This window comes from Mixophyes fleayi, chromosome 11 (assembly GCF_038048845.1).
Source record: "Mixophyes fleayi isolate aMixFle1 chromosome 11, aMixFle1.hap1, whole genome shotgun sequence".
NCBI lineage: Eukaryota > Metazoa > Chordata > Amphibia > Anura > Limnodynastidae > Mixophyes > Mixophyes fleayi.
The window spans coordinates 99523752-99546242 of NC_134412.1; the positions used below are offsets into that span (position 1 = coordinate 99523752).

At 45.2% G+C, this 22491-nt stretch overlaps 1 protein-coding gene across 6 annotated transcripts in view; it reads right to left on the minus strand.

Moving 5' to 3' along the window:
• The window catches only part of IGSF9B (immunoglobulin superfamily member 9B), an 82127-nt gene that overhangs the window by 10343 nt on the left and 49293 nt on the right, over window positions 1-22491 (minus strand). For 4 of the 6 annotated variants that reach the window (XR_012679921.1, XR_012679920.1, XR_012679922.1 and 1 more), the window contains exons 15-18: window positions 21190-21274; window positions 20154-20315; window positions 18107-18152; window positions 12738-14225 (exon numbers count right to left, since the gene is read on the minus strand). Coding sequence is in view for 3 of the 6 variants with exons in the window: in XM_075190604.1 (XP_075046705.1) it covers window positions 12738-14225; window positions 18107-18152; window positions 20154-20315; window positions 21190-21274 (1781 nt within the window). In the remaining 3 variants the exon portion in view is untranslated. Of the gene's footprint in view, window positions 1-5814; window positions 5858-6716; window positions 7033-12737; window positions 14226-18106; window positions 18153-20153; window positions 20316-21189; window positions 21275-22491 lie in introns of those variants that run through there. The other 2 variants (XM_075190605.1, XM_075190606.1) reach the window with 2 other exon arrangements.

Below are 22491 nucleotides of genomic sequence, written 5' to 3' on the forward strand. Positions count from 1 at the left end.
TCGCACATCCTATCACAGTATCGCACATCCTATCACAGTACCGCACATCCTATCACAGTACCGCACATCCTATCACAGGACCACACATCCTATCACAGTACCGCACATCCTATCACAGTACCGCACATCCTATCACAGTACCGCACATCCTATCACAGTACCGCACATCCTATCACAGTACCGCACATCCTATCACAGTACCGCACATCCTATCACAGTACCGCACATCCTATCACAGTACCGCACATCCTATCACAGTACCGCACATCCTATCACAGTACCGCACATCCTATCACAGTACCGCACATCCTATCACAGTACCACACATCCTATCACAGTACCGCACATCCTATCACAGTATCGCACATCCTATCACAGTACCGCACATCCTATCACAGTACCGCACATCCTATCACAGTACCGCACATCCTATCACAGTACCGCACATCCTATCACAGTACCACACATCCTATCACAGTATCACACATCCTATCACAGTACCGCACATCCTATCACAGTACCACACATCCTATCACAGTACCACACATCCTATCACAGTATCACACATCCTATCACAGTACCACACATCCTATCACAGTACCGCACATCCTATCACAGTACCACACATCCTATCACAGTATCACACATCCTATCACAGTACCACACATCCTATCACATTACCGCACATCCTATCACAGTACCGCACATCCTATCACAGTACCACACATCCTATCACAGTACCACACATCCTATCACAGTACCACGCTTGGTGTCACTGAGCTCTTCAGAACGACCCATTTTGTATCACAAATGTTTGCAAATGGAGACTGCATGGCTAGGTGCTGATTTTATACACCTCTGACAACGGGTCTGATTGAAACATCTCAATTAAATAATTAACAGGTGTGGCCAAATACTTTTGTCCATAAGTATATGTATATGTATATATCTATATATCTCTCTATCTATATATACTGATCAGTCGCAGCATGAAAACCACCTGCCTAATATTGCATAGGTCCCCCTTGTGCCACCAAAACAGCTCTGACCTCCACAAGACCTCTGAAGGTGTCATGTGGTATCTGGCACAGGGACGCTAGCAGCAGATCATTTAAGTCCTGTAAGCTGCGAGGTGAGGCCTCCATGGCAGACCTATATTTCTAGCACATCCCAAAGATGCTCGATATGATTGGGATATGGGGAACTTAGAGGTCAAGTCAACACCTTAAACTCTTTGTCATGTTCCTCAAACCATTCCTGAACACTTTGTGCACTATCCTGCTGAAAGAGGCCACTGCCATCAGGTAATACCGCTGCCATGAAGGAGTGCACTTGGTCTGCAGCAATGTTTAGGAAGGTGGCACATGTCAAAGTAACATTCACATGAATGCCAGGACCCAAGGTTTCCCAGCAGAGCACTACCCAGAGAATCACAATGCCTTTGCCGACTGCCTTCTTCCTACAGTGCATTCTGGTGCTTTTCCACAGGTAAACGATGCACACACATTGGCCGTACACATGATGTAAAAGAAAATGTGATTCATCAGACCAGGCCACCTTCTTCCATTGCTTCATGATTCAGTTCAGGCGCTCATGGACCCATTGTAGGCGCTTTCAGCAGTGGACAGGGGTCAGCATGGGCACTTTGACGCGGAAAGCTATGATGCACCGTGTGTCCTGACACCTTTCTATCATAGCGAGTATTAACGTTTTCATTAATTGTACAGTAGCTATTCTGTGAGATTGGACCACGTGGGTTAGTATCCACTCATCAATGAGCCTTGGGCAGCCATGACTCGGTCGCTGGTTCACCGGTTGTCCTTCCTTGGCCCACTTTTGGTAGGTACTGACCACTGCATTCTGGGAACACCTGTCATGATTTTACTGTCAGTGGATCCTTTTATGGGTTTACTTAGATTGGCGCCACCTACTGGGAGGCGTGGAGTCTAACGACCTAAAGGGTATTCACCAGTGACCCCGCAAGAGGATATGGACTTGGCTGCTCTCGTGCTGCAGGTCACGGTGCTCAGAGTAGGTGCTAGTAGAGGATAGTGTGCGGAGGTATACACAGTGAAACCGGCAAGTCTAGGAGCACAATGATTGGAGTATAGGGTGCAATGATATGTGGCTGGTAGATGCTGAGGTCCAGGGATGCTGGCAGCAGGGGAGCTGGATCAGAATGTAGTAAGAGCAGAGTTGCAGGAAGCCAGAAGAAAATATGTCCACACTGGCAATTGAATGAATGAAAAATGGTGCATTAAATACTGTGGAAAACTGCAAAAGACGGGTCTGGGAATGAGCAAACCCAATTCCAAGATGGCGCTGCCGGAGACCAGCGGGGGATGAGTCTGGCAAGGTAAGTGGGGACCCGACTGCAGAATCGCCGTGCCCGGCTTGTGGTAACACCCCACATAACCGGCCATTTTGGAGATGCTTTGACCCAGTCATCCATCACAATTTGGCCCTGGTCAAAGTTGCTCAGATCCTTACGGGTGCCCAATTTTGCTGCTCCCGACACATAACCTTCACTGTCTGTGGGTATATATATATATATATATATATATATATATATATATATATATATATATAATGACAGTAGTGTTGCTGTATTTGTCTTTACACAACAATTATTCTCTATTTTGGATACCCCCCTTCCCCACACTTTGGGTGGCTCTATGACAAATGTGTCTCGTTCTGTTTTCCTTCTGGGGCTCTGCTATCCGCTTTCATTTGTACAAAAAGGGGAAGTGAAAAGAATTTTTCAATGACTCAGCCACTGACAAGTTCAACATGGCCGCCTCCATCCAGTGATTCTCCCATTTTATTACAGACTCCAGCATTATCCTTTAAAATAAATAAGTATATGGAACCCTCATCTTCATGGATTCGGACATTATTTCGTTGATAAGCTCTTTGGGGAAGAGAACTTCTCCTTCTTCTTCCTGCTTCCCTTATATTACCCCTTCTGTCTAGAACTTATAATCTGGTAAAGTGATGTGTAGGCAGCATGTATGGGCTGGGGACATGTATGGTCTGGGGACATGTATGGGCTGGGGACATGTATGGTCTGGGAGCAGCAGAGTTGTCAGAGGCGGAGGTATGTTCTTCATCTGACTGATGGAAGGTAAAGTGTGAGCAATACATTTTATATTGATAAGGTTGTTTCATTGGTATTGTCTGGGGAATATCTCTCATTCCGTAACTGCATTAATGTTCCATGTGTCCTGGATTCGATCCTGAATGTGCTGATTTTACCGTGTCCTATAGTCTGAGAAACCGATGGTCCTTTCATAACTGGACGATAATAAAGACGGTATAAGCCTCAGATGTCATCACAGTCTGTAGCATCTATAGCCCATAGTTCCTACCTGCGTTCATCTATGACCATGGAAAACTACCAACTAAAGCAAAACAGCCAAAAATATTGACCGTTTATTTTGCTTAATATTACAACTATCTGTAGGGTAAATAATGTAGAACAAGGAGTTGGATGTCCCTGGAAGTGACTGCATGCAGGGCAAGTGTTACTTTCTAGCATTAGATATTAAGAGCCGCTGTGTTCCTGGAGTTGATTTTTCCATTTTATAATGGAACAATTAAGATAATGTTTAAATTAATGGTGAGAAGACCCAGGCCACTGTTATTTAATATATGCTAATAAGATGATATATACCACAATATCCAGTAGGAAAAGAAAATATGTTAATATAAAATATAGACTGAGCTAAACATAATGTGAAACAGGTTAAATTATTGCCTGATATCATACATGAAGACTGGGCGATAAACAGACAATTATAAAGTAAACATTATGGGCCTGAGTCATTAAGGAGAGCAAAGAAAAAGGGTAACTGTCCCATTAGGGGAGGTAAATGTAAAATGTGGGGACAGATTTATAGTTGGGGTAGGACATGTCCTATATCATCTTTACATGTCAGTGTATAAATACAGCTATAGGTATGTGTGCGCTACATGACAATACAGCCTTATGTGCAAAGTAATAAACTAACTGCACCCCTTGTATTGTAACATGGTTTGTCCAGGATCATATTTTGCGTCACTCTCCTTAATGACTTAGGCTCTATAACTTTGCATCCAACAAGACAATAGATGAGACAGTAGGGACAGATGAACAGTTACCTAAAACTCCTATATATTTCCAATAAATACTGTTCCTTAACATGTAACCATCAGTTATCATTATGAATAGCCTGAATCTGGAGAAGAAGAAATTATTCTCTGTGGCCATAAAAACAGACAAAAAGACCAACAGAAAGTATTATATAATTTCGCAGACACTTAATGGCATAAGGACAAACAAAAGAGACATCAGTGATTGTTCTGAGACTGACAGACACATAACGAGGAGAAACTTCACTACAGGCCGGGAATAAAGGAGATCTGGAAGCCTTGCTGGGATGGATCGCTGCATGAGGGTATCACCATGACATGAAAGGAGGAAGACGGAGGGAGGGGTTGCTACAGCCAAAGCATCATCATGCACATGAGTCACTCTGGTCTCCTTTAAAGGGGAACCCGGGACCCTTGAATAAGCCCCATGCTCAGCATCATCCTTATGGAGGTCTCATGTCGGCCTCTCCACTACACAGAGTGGATGCAGCCTATCGGTTCATTGAGAGGTCAGTGAGGTGTATTGTAGTCATGTCCCCACTGCCCACCATGGCCTGTTATAGGTATGTAGCAGCAGTTTGTATGTGTATAATGTGGGTGCCGGATGAACACATAGAAATGCTTTTCAGGTATATACTAGACCCTCATGTTACATTAATTACACAGGTTTTTGGGGTTATATTGGGCTTTCAGTGTTATTTGTAAGAACAGTTGATGAAGAGTCAAACAGAGAAAATCCTCTAGCTGATAAATTGGTAATGCAGAAAATGAATAGTACAGGATTTCCCAATTCCAGTCTTCAGGGAGCCCTAACAGTGCAGGATTTCCAGATCTCCCTGCTGGAGCACAGGTGTAGTCATTACTGACTGATACAATGTAACACATCCACAGGTGGTAGAATTAGATCACTGGTCACCTGGAATTACTGCACTATTAGTGCTCCCTGAGGACTGGGTCTAGGAAACACTGGAATTAGGTTTCCACACAATCTCTGTATATTCCTACATACAGTTGGTTTCTATAGTGTGTAATCACTTTAATGCAGCTACTCTGTTCTGTAACTAATGAGCTATATAAAGTGTATAAGTAATGTAACTTTTAAACATATATTACGAATATTCTAAAGCAGACGCAGCCTTGGTTTCAGGTACATTAGATTTTACTTATAATAGCTGCTATATTTTATTTATATCAGACAAACCTAAGGTCTGGATCATTCTCAATCCTTCATTACATAATGCTGACAGTCAGGGGACACTGATGAATAAAGGTAGAGTGCACATGATATTAAACCAATAACTTACAAATTCCAATCATAGTATTTTAGTTTATTGGTCTGTGCATTAGCTTAGTGTACAAGTGCAGTACAGGAAAGGGCTTATCTGTCGGATGTTTTGTCTGAGGGCCCAGGGCTATGCTCAGCACCCAGGGGCCCAATGTTGGAATGGGTCAGCACACTCTGTATTGTGGTTTCTTACTGTGACACAAGACGGGTATGAGCCCCCTCGTTATGCTTTATTGGCAGTTTCAGGCATTAATTTACTCTGAGCCGTGTGCTCTGTTCCCCTTTAAAGCAGGCGCTGGGATTAATATACAGAGGGAAAGGACCTCCCATGTTTCCCCACCCACCAGGAGCCCACCCTGCACATCCCTCTTCCCCCTTCGGACATGGATCACCCTTACCTATTGGATCGAGGAGTTCAGGACGTCAACACTGCTCAGATAGCTGAGATCAATCAGAAACAGACAGTTACTAAGGGCAGAGCGGGGTGAACTGGAGGTGGGGTGAACATGCCACAGATATACCTAACCTGCTACTAGGACATGCTGGAGATAGGCCTTGTCTTCTATACATAGACAACATCTCTTATTCTTCTCACACTTGGTCTTCATGTTCCTCTAACTGATATTCTGCTGGTCTAAGGAACGGTCCACATAACTATTCTCAAGGATTATGTCTTTCACTTCACAAAAATGCTTTTGTCATTTCAATAAAAAAACAAAACACAAAACAATTGAACTGGTGATATCAGTAAAAGTCATTGCCACGTTACTGAGAACCTTCTAGTGATATGTGTATGTAATCATATAACACATACGTGTAGCCTGTGCATTGTATGAAGAGGTGATGTATATAAGGCATCTAGTCTTAACACCATTTTTATTATGACATTCGCTGCTGCTCTTTCAATCTGAAAATCCTTGTTATCCAGTGTAGAAAAGACAGGTTTGTGCAGAATCTCACAACAAATCTACATCGCCAGGGTTCATTTTTGAAAATGTTTTATTTTAATGTAATCTCCGGTATGTAGAAACCAAATCTGCGTCACTCATCTCATAGACAATGTCGCTAATTACAGGGACCGCTGCTCGGTAGTCCTACAGTCTAATAGTAAATAATCTATTCGTTAACAATGACAAAGTCCAACTACATTACAGAACAGAGCACCACATTCTGGTATAACTATGTTTTCAGTGTAGGAAACACATTTATCGCTGTGTGTTTGGACAGTGTCGGTATAATCTATAAATTGCATATGATCGGTGGAGAATTAGGAGCTCCTGTAAAGAATGGTGAGAAGCACTTCAGAGAGCAGAAAAAGGTTTATTTAATGTGACAGAATAAGTATTTACAGCATCTGTATCTCAATCATTGTCACATAATACAGATGACCTGTGACCGTCACCGTAGCACCAATGATCTTCATACATTAAGGAGGTCACATGGCATCACAGACATCCTATCAATGGAGAGGTCAATACAGCCAATTATCTGTATATTATATTACATATGTACAGGGCGCCGGCTACAGATGCTCTTGTATCTAGATCAGACATGTTTTGGCACTGAATTATCTGTTACGCAGTCTCATAACCTGTCTGGTGAATCAGGCGTTTGGGCTGGAAAACATGAATTAGTTGTGTCAGTTTCTGAAACAGAGTCCTTATATTAATGTTATCAGTGTTTAGTAAATACTTCTACAATTCCCCTTATTACTCAGGATATAAACACAATATATTCAGACTTCATTGTATGCTTTAGCTTGTTTTCGTGTTATGCATTTGCCCCAGCTGTACGTTAGTATACAATGAACTGGTCTGTGGTTAGTTCCTGTGTCCCTGTGGTACTCAGTAGGTGGCAATGCTTTTAGTGATATATAAATAAAGTGGTATCGTCAGAGCGTGAAGACGTCGGAATATTTTGGGCCTTATAGAGTTAGGAGCAAAGCAAAATAAAGTAGCAAATTTGGCAAAACCATGTTTCACTGCAGGGGGACAAATATACAATGTGTGGACAGATTTAGGGTTGGGAGGGGGTGTGTCCTAGCACAACTCTAAATGTCAGTGTAAATATAAAGCTGCCCATTATGGGGCTGATTCATTAAAGAACGTAAATACCGATATGTGCCGTATTTTGCATAAACCAATCTGCGATTGCCGAGAACCAGGGCGTACGCCAGTGAAAGCAGCGACATTCAATTCATCTTTCAGCACAGAGGATCTTTAGGGGCTGAACGGGGAGGGACTGGGTGTATGCGTGTAGTTACTGTACAGTAAGGGCGTGCCGAGCGCGAGCGCACGTAGTTACTGTACAGTAAGGGCGTGCTGAGCGCGAGCGAACGTAGTTACTGTACAGTAAGGGCGTGCTGAGCGCGAGCGAACGTAGTTGCTGTACAGTAAGGGCGTGCCGAGCGCGAGCGAACGTAGTTACTGTACAGTAAGGGCGTGCCGAGCGCGAGCGCACGTAGTTACTGTACAGTAAGGGCGTGCCGAGCGCACGTAGTTACTGTACAGTAAGGGCGTGCCGAGCGCACGTAGTTACTGTACAGTAAGGGCGTGCCGAGCGCGAGCGCACGTAGTTACTGTACAGTAAGGGCGTGCCGAGCTCGAGCGCACGTAGTTACTGTACAGTAAGGGCGTGCCGAGCGCGAGCGCACGTAGTTACTGTACAGTAAGGGCGTGCCGAGCGCACGTAGTTACTGTACAGTAAGGGCGTGCCGAGCTCGAGCGCACGTAGTTACTGTACAGTAAGGGCGTGCCGAGCGCACGTAGTTACTGTACAGTAAGGGCGTGCCGAGCGCACGTAGTTACTGTACAGTAAGGGCGTGCCGAGCGCACGTAGTTACTGTAAAGTAAGGGCGTGCCGAGCACGAGCGCACGTAGTTACTGTACAGTAAGGGCGTGCCGAGCTCGAGCGCACGTAGTTACTGTACAGTAAGGGCGTGCCAAGCGCGAGCGCACGTAGTTACTGTACAGTAAGGGCGTGCCAAGCGCGAGCGCACGTAGTTACTGTACAGTAAGGGCGTGCTGAGCGCGAGCGCACGTAGTTACTGTACAGTAAGGGCGTGCCGAGCGCACGTAGTTACTGTACAGTAAGGGCGTGCTGAGCGCACGTAGTTACTGTACAGTAAGGGCGTGCTGAGCGCGAGCGCACGTAGTTACTGTACAGTAAGGGCGTGCCAAGCGCGAGCGCACGTAGTTACTGTACAGTAAGGGCGTGCCGAGCGCACGTAGTTACTGTACAGTAAGGGCGTGCTGAGCGCGAGCGCACGTAGTTACTGTACAGTAAGGGCGTGCCAAGCGCGAGTGCACGTAGTTACTGTACAGTAAGGGTGTGCTGAGCACGAGCGCACGTAGTTACTGTACAGTAAGGGTGTGCTGAGCGCGAGCGCACGTAGTTACTGTACAGTAAGGGCGTGCCAAGCGCGAGCGCACGTAGTTACTGTACAGTAAGGGCGTGCTGAGCGCACGTAGTTACTGTACAGTAAGGGCGTGCCGAGCGCGAGCGCACGTAGTTACTGTACAGTAAGGGCGTGCCGAGCGCACGTAGTTACTGTACAGTAAGGGCGTGCTGAGCGCGAGCGCACGTAGTTACTGTACAGTAAGGGCGTGCCAAGCGCGAGTGCACGTAGTTACTGTACAGTAAGGGTGTGCTGAGCACGAGCGCACGTAGTTACTGTACAGTAAGGGTGTGCTGAGCGCGAGCGCACGTAGTTACTGTACAGTAAGGGCGTGCCAAGCGCGAGTGCACGTAGTTACTGTACAGTAAGGGTGTGCTGAGCACGAGCGCACGTAGTTACTGTACAGTAAGGGCGAGCCGAGCTCGAGCGCACGTAGTTACTGTACAGTAAGGGTGTGCTGAGCTCGAGCGCACGTAGTTACTGTACAGTAAGGGTGTGCCAAGCGCGAGTGCACGTAGTTACTGTACAGTAAGGGCGTGCTGAGCGCACGTAGTTACTGTACAGTAAGGGCGTGCTGAGCGCGAGCGCACGTAGTTACTGTACAGTAAGGGCGTGCCAAGCGCGAGCGCACGTAGTTACTGTACAGTAAGGGCGTGCCGAGCGCACGTAGTTACTGTACAGTAAGGGCGTGCTGAGCGCGAGCGCACGTAGTTACTGTACAGTAAGGGCGTGCCAAGCGCGAGTGCACGTAGTTACTGTACAGTAAGGGTGTGCTGAGCACGAGCGCACGTAGTTACTGTACAGTAAGGGTGTGCTGAGCGCGAGCGCACGTAGTTACTGTACAGTAAGGGCGTGCCAAGCGCGAGTGCACGTAGTTACTGTACAGTAAGGGTGTGCTGAGCACGAGCGCACGTAGTTACTGTACAGTAAGGGCGAGCCGAGCTCGAGCGCACGTAGTTACTGTACAGTAAGGGTGTGCTGAGCTCGAGCGCACGTAGTTACTGTACAGTAAGGGTGTGCCAAGCGCGAGTGCACGTAGTTACTGTACAGTAAGGGCGTGCCGAGCGCACGTAGTTACTGTACAGTAAGGGCGTGCTGAGCGCGAGCGCACGTAGTTATTGTACAGTAAGGGCGTGCCGAGCGCACGTAGTTACTGTACAGTAAGGGCGTGCCGAGCTCGAGCGCACGTAGTTACTGTACAGTAAGGGCGTGCCGAGCTCGAGCGCACGTAGTTACTGTACAGTAAGGGCGTGCCGAGCTCGAGCGCACGTAGCAGCGCCCTATTCAAGCTTTTGGCACCTGAAAGGAACGTGTTTTATCACTTGCACCAGCTGCAGGTCAGGTGTAAGTGCCGAGTGACAGGGATGACGGCTGGGTACGCAGCTAGAACATGTGTTTGCATACAAAACAAAAAATTAACCACGCAGATGATACCTATATCATAGTAATTCACTGTATCCAACCTTTACAGAGAAACAATTTTATTAAAACATAAATCATCTAATATAACCAATAAACATAATAAAAACAAACAACATACAGGATAATACTGATAAAATTGCCCTATATATTCAGCAATGGAGACTGTGTCCCTTTATCAACCAACCAAGGTATAGGAGTATTGCTAATAATTTATTAAAAAATTAGTTCACCCATTAGAGTGGCGTCTCTTTCAATCCAGTATGAAAAAACCCTTAACGGGTAGAAGTGTATATATGACGACAATGTAGACTTTCTTTCCTAGCATCAGCGGGAGGCTCGAGCGTGAATGGAGGGCGATGTCCACACACCCCCACAAACTCAACCACAAATGCACACAATGGATAGATATTAGTTACTCCCCAAACCAGGAGCTGGGTAAGACTCTTCCAATCACAATCTCCTCTAGCGAGTTACCAGCTTCCTCCGTGGTGCGCACCAGATACACTCTCCGCACAGGTAATTAGTAACTGCGAAATGTTCCTCTCTGACGCTGTTACTAGATAACAACTCCGGATAAGAGATAGCGCCACTGTTGGAATCCTTATGCACAATCCTGGATGGTTGGTTGAAATGTGACAACACTCAACTTGCGACGCGTTTCATCTGTCTTATGCAGACTTTCTCAAGCAATATATCTATAATATCTATCCATTGTATAAATTTGTGGTTGAGTTTGTGGGGGTGTGTGGACATCGCCCTCCCTTCACGCTCGAGTCTCCCGCTGATGCTAGGAAAGAAAGTCTACATTGTCGTCATATATACACTTCTACCCGTTAAGGGTTTTTTCATACTGGATTGAAAGAGACGCCACTCTAATGGGTGAACTAATTTTTTAATAAATTATTAGCAATACTCCTATACCTTGGTTGGTTGATAAAGGGACACAGTCTCCATTGCTGAATATATAGGGCAATTTTATCAGCATTATCCTGTATGTTGTTTGTTTTTAATATGTTTAATGGTTATATTAGAGGATTTATGTTTTAATAAAATTGTTTCTCTGTAAAGGTTGGATACAGTGGATCACTATGATATAGGTATCATCTGCCCAGTTCATTTTTTGTTTTGTATTTTCTATGTGTAATAGAGGATTAACAGCTGCGTATGATGCCTTTTTTATTGTTTAATTTAATCCAGCACATGTAAATATTTTTAGCGCCTGAGATCAAGTGGTGTTTTTTGGTGCACTAAGGAGCAACTGTAAATGTATTTTATGTACAGTAGACATTAAGAACATCATGACCGATGTATTGCATGGAAAAAATAGATTAAACCCCTTTTTTTAATGTTTTTTTCATGGGCCGGATTCATTAAGGATCTTAAATGAAGAGGATTCTTATTTCAGTCTCCTGGATAAAGCCATGTTACAATGCAAGGGGTGCAAACTAGTTTTCTGTTTTGCACATAAGTTAAATACTGACTGTATTTTCATGTAGCTCACAAATATCAACTTTACATTTCAGTGTACAAATAAGCTATCATGTATTTGTGTGTTACATGAAAAAATAGATTTGTTGTACTGGGGCCCTGAATTCCTCTTGGCAGCCCTGGACGTATCCTGCAGGGTCTCTTAGAGCAGAGCGGACCTAGACCCGTATTCATCACCAGACGTATCTTCTGACCCTCTTGTAGACGAGCATGTACCTAAATGATGTGTGTTTTGTGTAACAGGCCCCAGACAGTATTTGCACCCCTTGCACTGCAACATGGTTTGTCAAGGTGCAAATTTGCTCTATTTTTTGCTTTGCTTCCAACTCTAAATGAAGCTCTATATCTTCAAGCTTTTCCGGGATATCAGTTTTATTTCACACACTTAGGGGTAAATATAGGAAAGTCCGTTTTTTTTCATCTCGCGGGAAATCTGCGACTTTGTAGCTAAAATCTAAAGCAGCGATGGCATGTAAAGGGTAGCGATCGCCGCTTTAAATTTTAGCTGCAAAGTCGCAGATTTCCCGCGAGATGAAAAAAAACGGACTTTCATATATTTACCCCTTCGTCTACAAAAGTGGTTATTTACCTCTCCATTTTTAAATATTTATCCTTACTGTGATAAAGAAGTAAAAGTAATGTATATTTTTTCTGTTTACCATCGACAATGACATGCACTAAGTTCCTGGTAGGACATTTGTTTCTCAAGGTCGGGGTAAGACCAGACTCTGTAAGGGTAGTTACCGACTGGCGTTAAATATCACGTTATTACTAGTGTATTAACTGCAGTAAAAGTATGTAAACAGGTATTTGATACCTATTGATGCTAATGACCACATGGCATGGCTAATCCCAAGCCAAATGTAGTTCATTGCTGAGTACGCTATTAATAGACATTTTCTAACATTTTTTTTATTTACTGCAATTCTCCTTTACTGAGTAAAAAGCTATAAAAATGATTAGCTAGTGCTGGGACATGTGACCCTGGGCCTCTATTACTAGTGTTACACTCACCCTGCAGTGCACAGCACCGCTGTCTCTGTGTGCATCCGCTCTTCTCTCCTACGTCCTTCTGTATGGGGGGAGGTATCAGGTGGGGAGGGGCGATAAATAGGACTTTCATGGCTGCTCCGTGCTGGGGATCCAGAAGAAGGAGGGGACTTGTGTAGAAAGCCTGGAGGCTGCAGAGCAATGCCAGAGCAGTCTAGAGGTGGGGGCAGTAGACCAGGACGTGGTCTGGCTCTGGCACTTAGCTCAGGGGAACCATGTCGGGAGCTTAAGGGACTTTGGGTCAGTGGGGAGAGGCGAGAGGGTTGCAGCACCACCTGATGTAAGCTTGGCTCCAGTCTTCGATGCTGCCTGGGGCTCATCTGTGGACGCGTCCGGCTTTCAAACCAACGGGCATCCATCCCAAATGGCCCTGGGTCCGAGATATCTGGGTAAGGAAGAACCGGGATTCCCATCCCTTGGCTAGTGTGCCGGAGCTGGCTCTGTGCAGCCAGTTGCATAGCTGCATCCTGCCAAGAAGTTGGGTGTGGAGGAAGTGGACACCGACTAGGTAGCCTTCCTGCCCAGCCTGGATGTGTTTCCAGAGGCAAGATGGTAGCATATGATGGAACCTGTAGGGAGCTGGGTGGAGGACGTCCTCGAGGGAAAGGGGCGGGAGGAGGCGGAGGCAGAGGTCGCCGCATCTCCCCAGTTTCATACCGGTGCTGGACAAACATGGAGGGAGATGGAGGAGCCTCCAAACCTCCAAAAGGAAAGTCTGGAACTCCCCACTGTTCCGGGGAACGTCCCCCAGTTGGTGTATGTGTGAGAGGCAGGGTACTGGTAGAACTGTTCTCCCCATTCTCTTCAGGGATGGGTGGGAAAGATCCCTCAGGAAGCAAAGGTGGGGAGGACATGACAGAACTGAGCGGACTGACTTCTGGCATATAAAAGGGTGGCGGTGGATCTGAATCCCGAGGACTGCTGCTAAGGTAGCCATACAAGTGGCCATGATGGTAACCAGGTCTGGACTGACCAGATGGCTGCTGTCTTCCTTCAGAAGGTTGATGTTGGAAACGGGGACTGTAGGCAGGAGGCTGAAGGGGGGAATCTTGACTAGATGATAGTGGGGTAAGCTGAGACTTTAAACCAGATGGCTCATCATTCTCCTCATCCGACTGTCTAAACTCTGGGTACATATCAGTCTCCTCAGCAAATGGAAAGCCTTGAATCCTGCGACTACGGAGAGCTGGCTCCTGGTCAGGACCACCTGTCACAAAACGACCGTCTGGACCCCTGCTGATTAACTCAATTGGTGTGGTCACCTCGGCTTCTGCCTGACTGACACTATATTTCTTGCTGGTCATGGCACGTTTGGTCTTCTTATACAGTGACAGCTCTTTTTCACGCCCAGGACTCAAGGGCCGTTTGGATGGTGGACCCTGATCCTCTGAAGATTCTGATGGGGCACGAAGTGTTCGTACGCTCTCTGGGCTCACTTTTCCAGAGGACAACCTAAAGGGAAGAGAGAGGTTGATAAAGCTTAAATGCAATTTTTATTTTTTTTAAAAGACTATTTTTGCAAAGGTCAATGGTTGAATAATTAAAGATTTGTCTAATAACCAGTACTGCTATTGTGATGCCTCACTAAAGTGTGGTCGTCTGGTGCAATTGGGATCAATCCATAACGTAGGATGTTATATAATTATCTTCTGCATCAGAATGAAATATATAAATCAACAAAGAGTACACATTCCAGTAGTATTTCTGCAAACTCAGTAGAGCTTAAAGTTCATCTGTTAGTTCAAGGTAATGAGTCAAAACAGAATCCTATATTGGCAGTAAACACATGAATTCATTATTGTAGAAAGTTTTGATTTAGAAGAACAAGATGTGTTTTAGTGTTTAAAGATAAAACTAAACTGACAGTGTGGGGGGGAGAACTGACAGGAGAACTGACAGTGTTGGGGGGAGAACTGACAGTGTTGGGGGGAGAACTGACAGTGTTGGGGGGAGAACTGACAGTGTTGGGGGGAGAACTGACAGACACAGCAGAGCAGCACTAGGGTGGGCTATAGCACTGGGCTCATCTATGAGAAATAACAGGACTTCTCAGAGTGCGACAATGTGTTTTTAATGATGTACACAGGACGTATCTCATACTCGACCAGTTGCGGCTCCTGTCATCGAATTGTCATGTAAATAGCTGAACAACAGACAAACTATTTACAAAATCAGTTTCAGGAAGTGGAGGGAATATTGCTTCGTAGGTCCATGAATAACGAAAAAAACAAATTGATGCAGTAACAGCACTGTGTACTCCATACCCAAACCATTCACCTGCAGACACTTGTAGTGATGTAGAAACATGCAGGGTAAGATGTGTTTCCATATGAGTATAGCATGACACCCTCACCAGTACTTGTTTGCTTACAATGGAGACCGCTATTGGGAAGAGACAGTGTAGAGACTAGAGGAGCTCTAAGGCTGGATACCATGGAGAAAGGAGTGATCAGGGCTGGAAGATGGAGTCACACAAGAGAAACGCTTACATGGAAAATCAAGTAGGGATAAGTTCCTGGATCATAGGCCCTGGATAGCTGGTCAGACTAATCAAATAACAGACAGGCGAGTCCGGTACACAGGACACAACCAGCAGACAGGCGAGTCCGGTACACAGGACACAACCAGCAGACGGGCGAGTCCGGTACACAGGACACAACCAGCAGACGGGCGAGTCCGGTACACAGGACACAACCAGCAGACGGGCGAGTCCGGTACACAGGACACAACCAGCAGACGGGCGAGTCCGGTACACAGGACACAACCAGCAGACGGGCGAGTCCGGTACACAGGACACAACCAGCAGACGGGCGAGTCCGGTACACAGGACACAACCAGCAGACGGGCGAGTCCGGTACACAGGACACAACCAGCAGACGGGCGAGTCCGGTACACAGGACACAACCAGCAGACGGGCGAGTCCGGTACACAGGACACAACCAGCAGACGGGCGAGTCCGGTACACAGGACACAACCAGCAGACGGGCGAGTCCGGTACACAGGACACAACCAGCAGACGGGCGAGTCCGGTACACAGGACACAACCAGCAGACGGGCGAGTCCGGTACACAGGACACAACCAGCAGACGGGCGAGTCCGGTACACAGGACACAACCAGCAGACGGGCGAGTCCGGTACACAGGACACAACCAGCAGACGGGCGAGTCCGGTACACAGGACACAACCAGCAGACGGGCGAGTCCGGTACACAGGACACAACCAGCAGACGGGCGAGTCCGGTACACAGGACACAACCAGCAGACGGGCGAGTCCGGTACACAGGACACAACCAGCAGACGGGCGAGTCCGGTACACAGGACACAACCAGCAGACGGGCGAGTCCGGTACACAGGACACAACCAGCAGACAGGCGAGTCCGGTACACAGGACACAACCAGCAGACAGGCGAGTCCGGTACACAGGACACAACCAGCAGACAGGCGAGTCCGGTACACAGGACACAACCAGCAGACAGGCGAGTCCGGTACACAGGACACAACCAGCAGACAGGCGAGTCCGGTACACAGGACACAACCAGCAGACAGGCGAGTCCGGTACACAGGACACAACCAGCAGACAGGCGAGTCCGGTACACAGGACACAACCAGCAGACAGGCGAGTCCGGTACACAGGACACAACCAGCAGACAGGCGAGTCCGGTACACAGGACACAACCAGCAGACAGGCGAGTCCGGTACACAGGACACAACCAGCAGACAGGCGAGTCCGGTACACAGGACACAACCAGCAGACAGGCGAGTCCGGTACACAGGACACAACCAGCAGACAGGTATTCCGCATTAGAAACATAGAATTTTATGGCAGATAAGAACCGCTTGGCCCATATAGTCTGCCCATTGTTTGCATTAATATAATGCTAGAAAAAAACTGTTACAACACAATTTTGCTTTATCTATAAAGGACCAGAGAGCTAAACATGAAGATTAGTGATGGTTCTATTGCATCTCCTCATTGAGTAAATCCAAAATACATATCTCAGCATTCAGGGAAAGAGAGAGACACTTTCAGAGAGGAATGTGATGATGGAGAAGGGGGAAGAAAATCTTCCCTACACCAACCTAAGAAGAGTTAGAGCTGCCCTCTCTAATGTCTGGAGAAGGGTAGAAAGCTGTCCCCAAAATAGGATGAGGACTGAAACGCTGATCTGTGCTTTGACAATAACAAGCAGGAGCGCGAGAGGGGAATTTAGCATTCATGCCCTAGACATGACCAATCCCATGCTCTATGGCCTTCAGAGCATCATGTAGCATTTGTCCTCTGAATGTATGCACAAAGACTGTTACACAAAAAGAGAGTATTTACATGTGTATGTCGCACGACATGTATCACAAGATACGTCCATCCCAAAACCAGCAGTATTTCTGCATCAAACATACAAATATGTCTCCTTACACCCATTGAGAGTGCCGAGCAGAAAGTTGCATTACCCTAAACATAGTAAAATGTAATGAAGCGTTATAATTAGTACATAATAGTGAAAAGTGTATTGACAGTGTTAGCAATAAATTCCATATAAATTGTTATAAGATACACAAATCTTCTGTTCTGTTGTAGTCTAAATGGAAATGACAAATAAGTAAGAATATTGGAGCTACTTGACTTGATATAATATAGCTGCAACAATAATGAATACAGTACTAGAAGTTGTATGGGTCAATCAGAAGCAGCTAGATATGGCCACCACCACGTATGTTACATCAGGCTATGAGGCGTGTCAGATGCCCTTACTGTACTCAACGTACACCTGCCGTATATCTTCTGCCTCTCCAGGTATAAGGGACCACAAGTCTAAGACACTCACAACTCTAGATACAGAAGCATAAGGTACGCATGCGCAGTATAGAAATGCCACAAAAACTGACATATGTCCAACTCTAAGTGAGGCTCTGAATGCTCCTAAACGCTCTCCCTCTGAAGCATAGATCACGTCACACTGTCGTAACCCTCTTTAAGTAGAAACTAGATTGTCGAGAGAATTTTCCCTCAAGTTGGGCCTTTAGACCAGAGGCAGGTATGTGTTCCTCCCTGACAGCATGCTGGAACTTGTAGTACCATGAAAACTGATGGACCACAGTTTGCCTAACTAGTCTACAGAAAAGTCTAGAGTGTAGACTATGCCTAGACCAAAGGAAAGTATTGGGGACTAAATGGAGTTGTTCTATTGGGGCTGTTGCACAGGCGTTTCACATAAAAGGCGAAGATATGTATTTCGTGGCAGCCACGCACACAAATAAGCACACAGCAGTGTCGTATGTTGTGAGAATCTAGTGTGTTCTGTGTTTGCTCTGTGTGAACAATTTCAATGTACTTACGGAGACTCCATGCTTTTCCGACAATGGGTAATGGACAGAGGTGGATCTATGGAGAGAGGAGTACAGCACAATCAGTGCACAAGACGACACTAATATTATGTCAGATTAGAGCTACAGCCAAACTAAAGAAAACTGGGCAACAGACACAGAGGACCAGTAGTCAATACATAGAGAGAACCCAAGGACACTAGATAGAAGATCTATGGACAATAAGCAGAGTTGACCTGTGGACAACTAATAGAGAGGGCCTTTGGACAAGTAGAGATAAATAGGATAATAGGAGGTGTAAAAACTTAGAGGACAATGGAAAGGCCATGTGGATAATAAAGAGGATATTGGAACAATAGACCTAGAGGACCTATGAAGAATAGATAGAGAACTTGTGGACCGCTAGAGAGGACCTACGGACAATAGACAGTGAGGACCTATGAAGAATAGACAGAGGATCTCTGGAGGATAAACAGAGGGTGTGTGGACAAATCACCGGTGGGTAAAGATTTACCTCCCATTCCAAAGCCACCTCACCTCTGACAGCTGCACAGGAATACCAATCATCATTGGCTACTTTATTACTTGTGGCTGATAGTGTTTCTGCCTTACAGTAGTCACACCCAATTTCCCCAGAATCAGCTACAACCTATTAGATTGTCAGCTCATGGGGCAGGGCCATCTTTACCTTGTGTCATGTCATTATATGTAATTTATTTATAACAGGATCCCCTCAATGTACAGCGCTGCGTAATATGTTGGCGCCTTAGAAATAAAAGATAATAATAATAACCAGAGGACACATGTGAACAACATACAGAGAGACGCTTTAACGCACTTCCGTATTTTCTTGCAGCTTTGATACATATAATTGTAACTGGAGAAAACCTTTATATTAGATACTTACATTTCAGTCCTGTGACTGTTACTCTGGAGCTCACAGTAAGGTGAGGTAATGACAGATACCGCTGCAGTGTGGCGGATGGGGCTCTGGTTACAACCTTTATATAGGAGCTTACAGTAATCCTAACCCACAACATTTATGTTCATGTAAATCACACAATAAGAACTGTCCTGTGTCTCTGGTGCCATCGTCTGACCTCTTTGCCTGCTCAGGTCTTATTTCCTAGAGCCAAGAAAGATAGGCCCAGCTGAATGCATACATGAGGTTTATATCTAGAAGTGGGGGAGTTACCTGTAGTTCCCAAACATTCTCATTAAATACATGATAAAACTACTACGTTAGCTGAGACCTATGGGCAGTCCTGATTAACTAATACACTTGTAGCGCTCCCTGTTTTCCTGCCAGACAAGCAGGAAGCAAAAATAAATTTATCCTGAACTTAAAATTTGGTTTCCTTCACTCCCCACCAATGTCTCTGTCATACATGGCTTACAGCAATCTCTGTCCCTCATTTCATTTAAATGAATATCAGAAGTGTATAGTGGAATGGAAGCCTGACTGAGCAATACTAAGGGGGAAGGTATGGAAGGGCAGGGGGCTGTCATCCATCCTTGCATCTCCTCCTCCTTTATCCTGAAGCGTCCGCCAGAGGCCTTTACCACGGGATTACATCAAGAATACAACCTTACTACATTTTTCTTTCATATTTTCTTTTTACTTTGGATAACAACTATTCACTTATATTTTAAAATAAATTTCAGTTTATGCTTCTCCCCGTCCCAATTTTACACATCCCAAAAACCTTGCGCCCTAGGCTGCAGCCTAGTCAGCCTACTGGATAATCAGGCCCGTCTGTACGACAAGTATTTACTATATTTCAGGTTTGGATGTACTTTTAAAACCTTATATTACATATCTATTGCCATTTTTGAATGCTGAAAAGTCAGCATTAAAGTATTGCTAAATACAAAGAAATAACCACTGGGGATTTGTGGTCTCCCCTCCCTAACCCAGGAGCTGACACTCTGTCCCCATAGATCTACACCTGCTGATCACACCCCTGCACACAGGTTGTCCAGCAGGCAGAGTATTCAGAGTATTTCTATAATACTTGGTGATGTTACTTATACTTATGTAGGTGTAATTGTTACTCACCCTTTTTCCTTTTCAGTTTGCGTTTTCGCTGCCTATTTACCACACATGCTGCCAATGTGCTGAACAGAACGGCTGCCGCCAAGAAGCAGATGGTAGCGACAATCCCAGCGAGCACCGGCCGAGCGAAGCCTTCATCGCTAAGCTCAGGAGAAGGGAAGACATCTGCAGCGACATCACAATTCACTCGTTATACATATATAATAGCCGCTGTGTAGTTTATATTACTTATATTTATGTACTGTATTTATAGACAAATATCAAATTGTATAAAGTAGCAAAAATGTCCTGTATTATGTAACAAATATGCAAAATAAATCAGCCTTGTATAAAATACGAGTATGGGAGCAAAACATGATCCTCTTTTTGCATTTTATACAGTATATATACAGTAAGTTTCACACAAAAACGGATGCACTCTCCAGGCTTTAAATAGGTCAAAAAGCTTTAATAGTAGACATAGAAAAAGTGCAGATAGTCAACATTCGGTCACATACTGAGACCATCTATCCCTCTAATATATATCTCTCCAAGTCATATATATATATATATATATATATTTTAGATAGATATCTCTAATATATCTCTCTCTGTCATATCTCTATATTCACCTCATGTCTGTCTGTCTGTCTGTCTGTCTGTCTGTCTGTCTGTCTGTCTGTCTGTCTGTCTGTCTGTCTGTCTGTCTGTCTGTCGGATGTCCTGCTAGCAGAGAATGATGAGACCTATCAGCATACTTGCCAACTCTCCCGGAATGTCCGGGAGACTCCCGAAATTCGGGTCGGTCTCACGGACTCCTGGGAGAGCTGGCAAGTCTCCCGCATCTCGCAATTGCGGGGCTAAAATGATGCGATTCGCGGTGAATCACGTCATTTTGGCCCCTCTCCCGCGACAAAATGGCATATTTTTTCACGGGGGCGGGGCCAAAATGACATGTTTTGCTGCGCCCCGCCCCCTCCCATCCTCTAGACACGCCCCTCTCCCAGATACAAGTTGCCAAAAGTAGGCAAGCATGCATAAGATAAATGATAAGGTGTACCTGTGCTGGACACTCCGGCAATGTTACTGGGCTCACTGATGAGATCCTGCATGACAGCTAGCACCCGAAACTCATACCAGGTGTCCTGCAAAGACAAACACAGATACCCTGACTGCTCTGCATACAAAACAATACATATTCAGACTGTTTACCTCCAATTCTTTGGGGCATATTCTTAAATGACTTAAACTGAATAAACATAACTTAAAGTTATAGTTGAAAACTGTATTGTATAAAAATAACGGTTTAATGTCATTGAAATGTGTTCTGCAATAGTTTCCATTCACTCTGGAATGTTCTAAACTGGAGACAAAAGTGGTTTCACTCCTGTTGTTTACAAACAGAATTGGTAAACGTGGTTTTACTCGGACGCGTCTGCGTTACTTTACTTGTACAGAAATGATTTAATTATTATGGACCCACAATTAAGAGTTGAACGTAAAGATGCTTTGGGCCTAATTCATGAAGGCACAATAAGAGATGCTCTGCTCTAGCAGACAATGCTCTGCAGGATACCTACAAAACTATTATTGTCATCTGTTAGTAATATAGTCATTAATGACAAAACAAAAGTCTTTGGTCTACATAATGTCTCCTGTACATAAAATACAGTTATTAGGATGTAATTATTGTTACTGTACATAATACATTGTTACAGCTGCTCCTGATTGGACACGCAGCTTCCAGCTGTCATACGCGGCCGTCATTCAGCAGTTACACCCGACCTGTGGCTGGTGCAAGTGATACACGTATCTTTGAGATGCCCAATCAGACGCTGCTACGTGCGCTTCACCTTGGCACGCCCTTACGGTACAGTGACTATGTGCCCATTGCCCTCCCCGTTATGCCCATGTAATTGTAGGCTGTGCTTGAAGATGAATTGGACGCTGCTTCGCTCATTGACGTATAGTCCGGTTCTGGGCATTCACTGAGCGATTTCACACAAAATAAGTCACGTATTGGTATTTACGTTCACTAGTGATTCAGGCCCTTGTGTATGATCAGACACTACAGTTCCATGTCAGTATTTGGAGTTGAATCTTAAGATATGTCCAACCTAAGATCTAGTGTACAGATGAGTTTGGGGCAAAGCTGCATCATCATCATCAACTCCCAAACTTACCCTGGTCAGTGTCTGCACAAAGTGTACAACTCACGTAAAATCATTAACACAGGTAGAGAAAGCAGCTGTTCAGTGTTTTTAACACTTTCTATACAGAATCCCAGCACTTTTTCAGCAGCTCATGTGGAGAGAAGAAGATAACTTCTATGAATCATTGTTTCCAATGAGCTGTTGCTGCT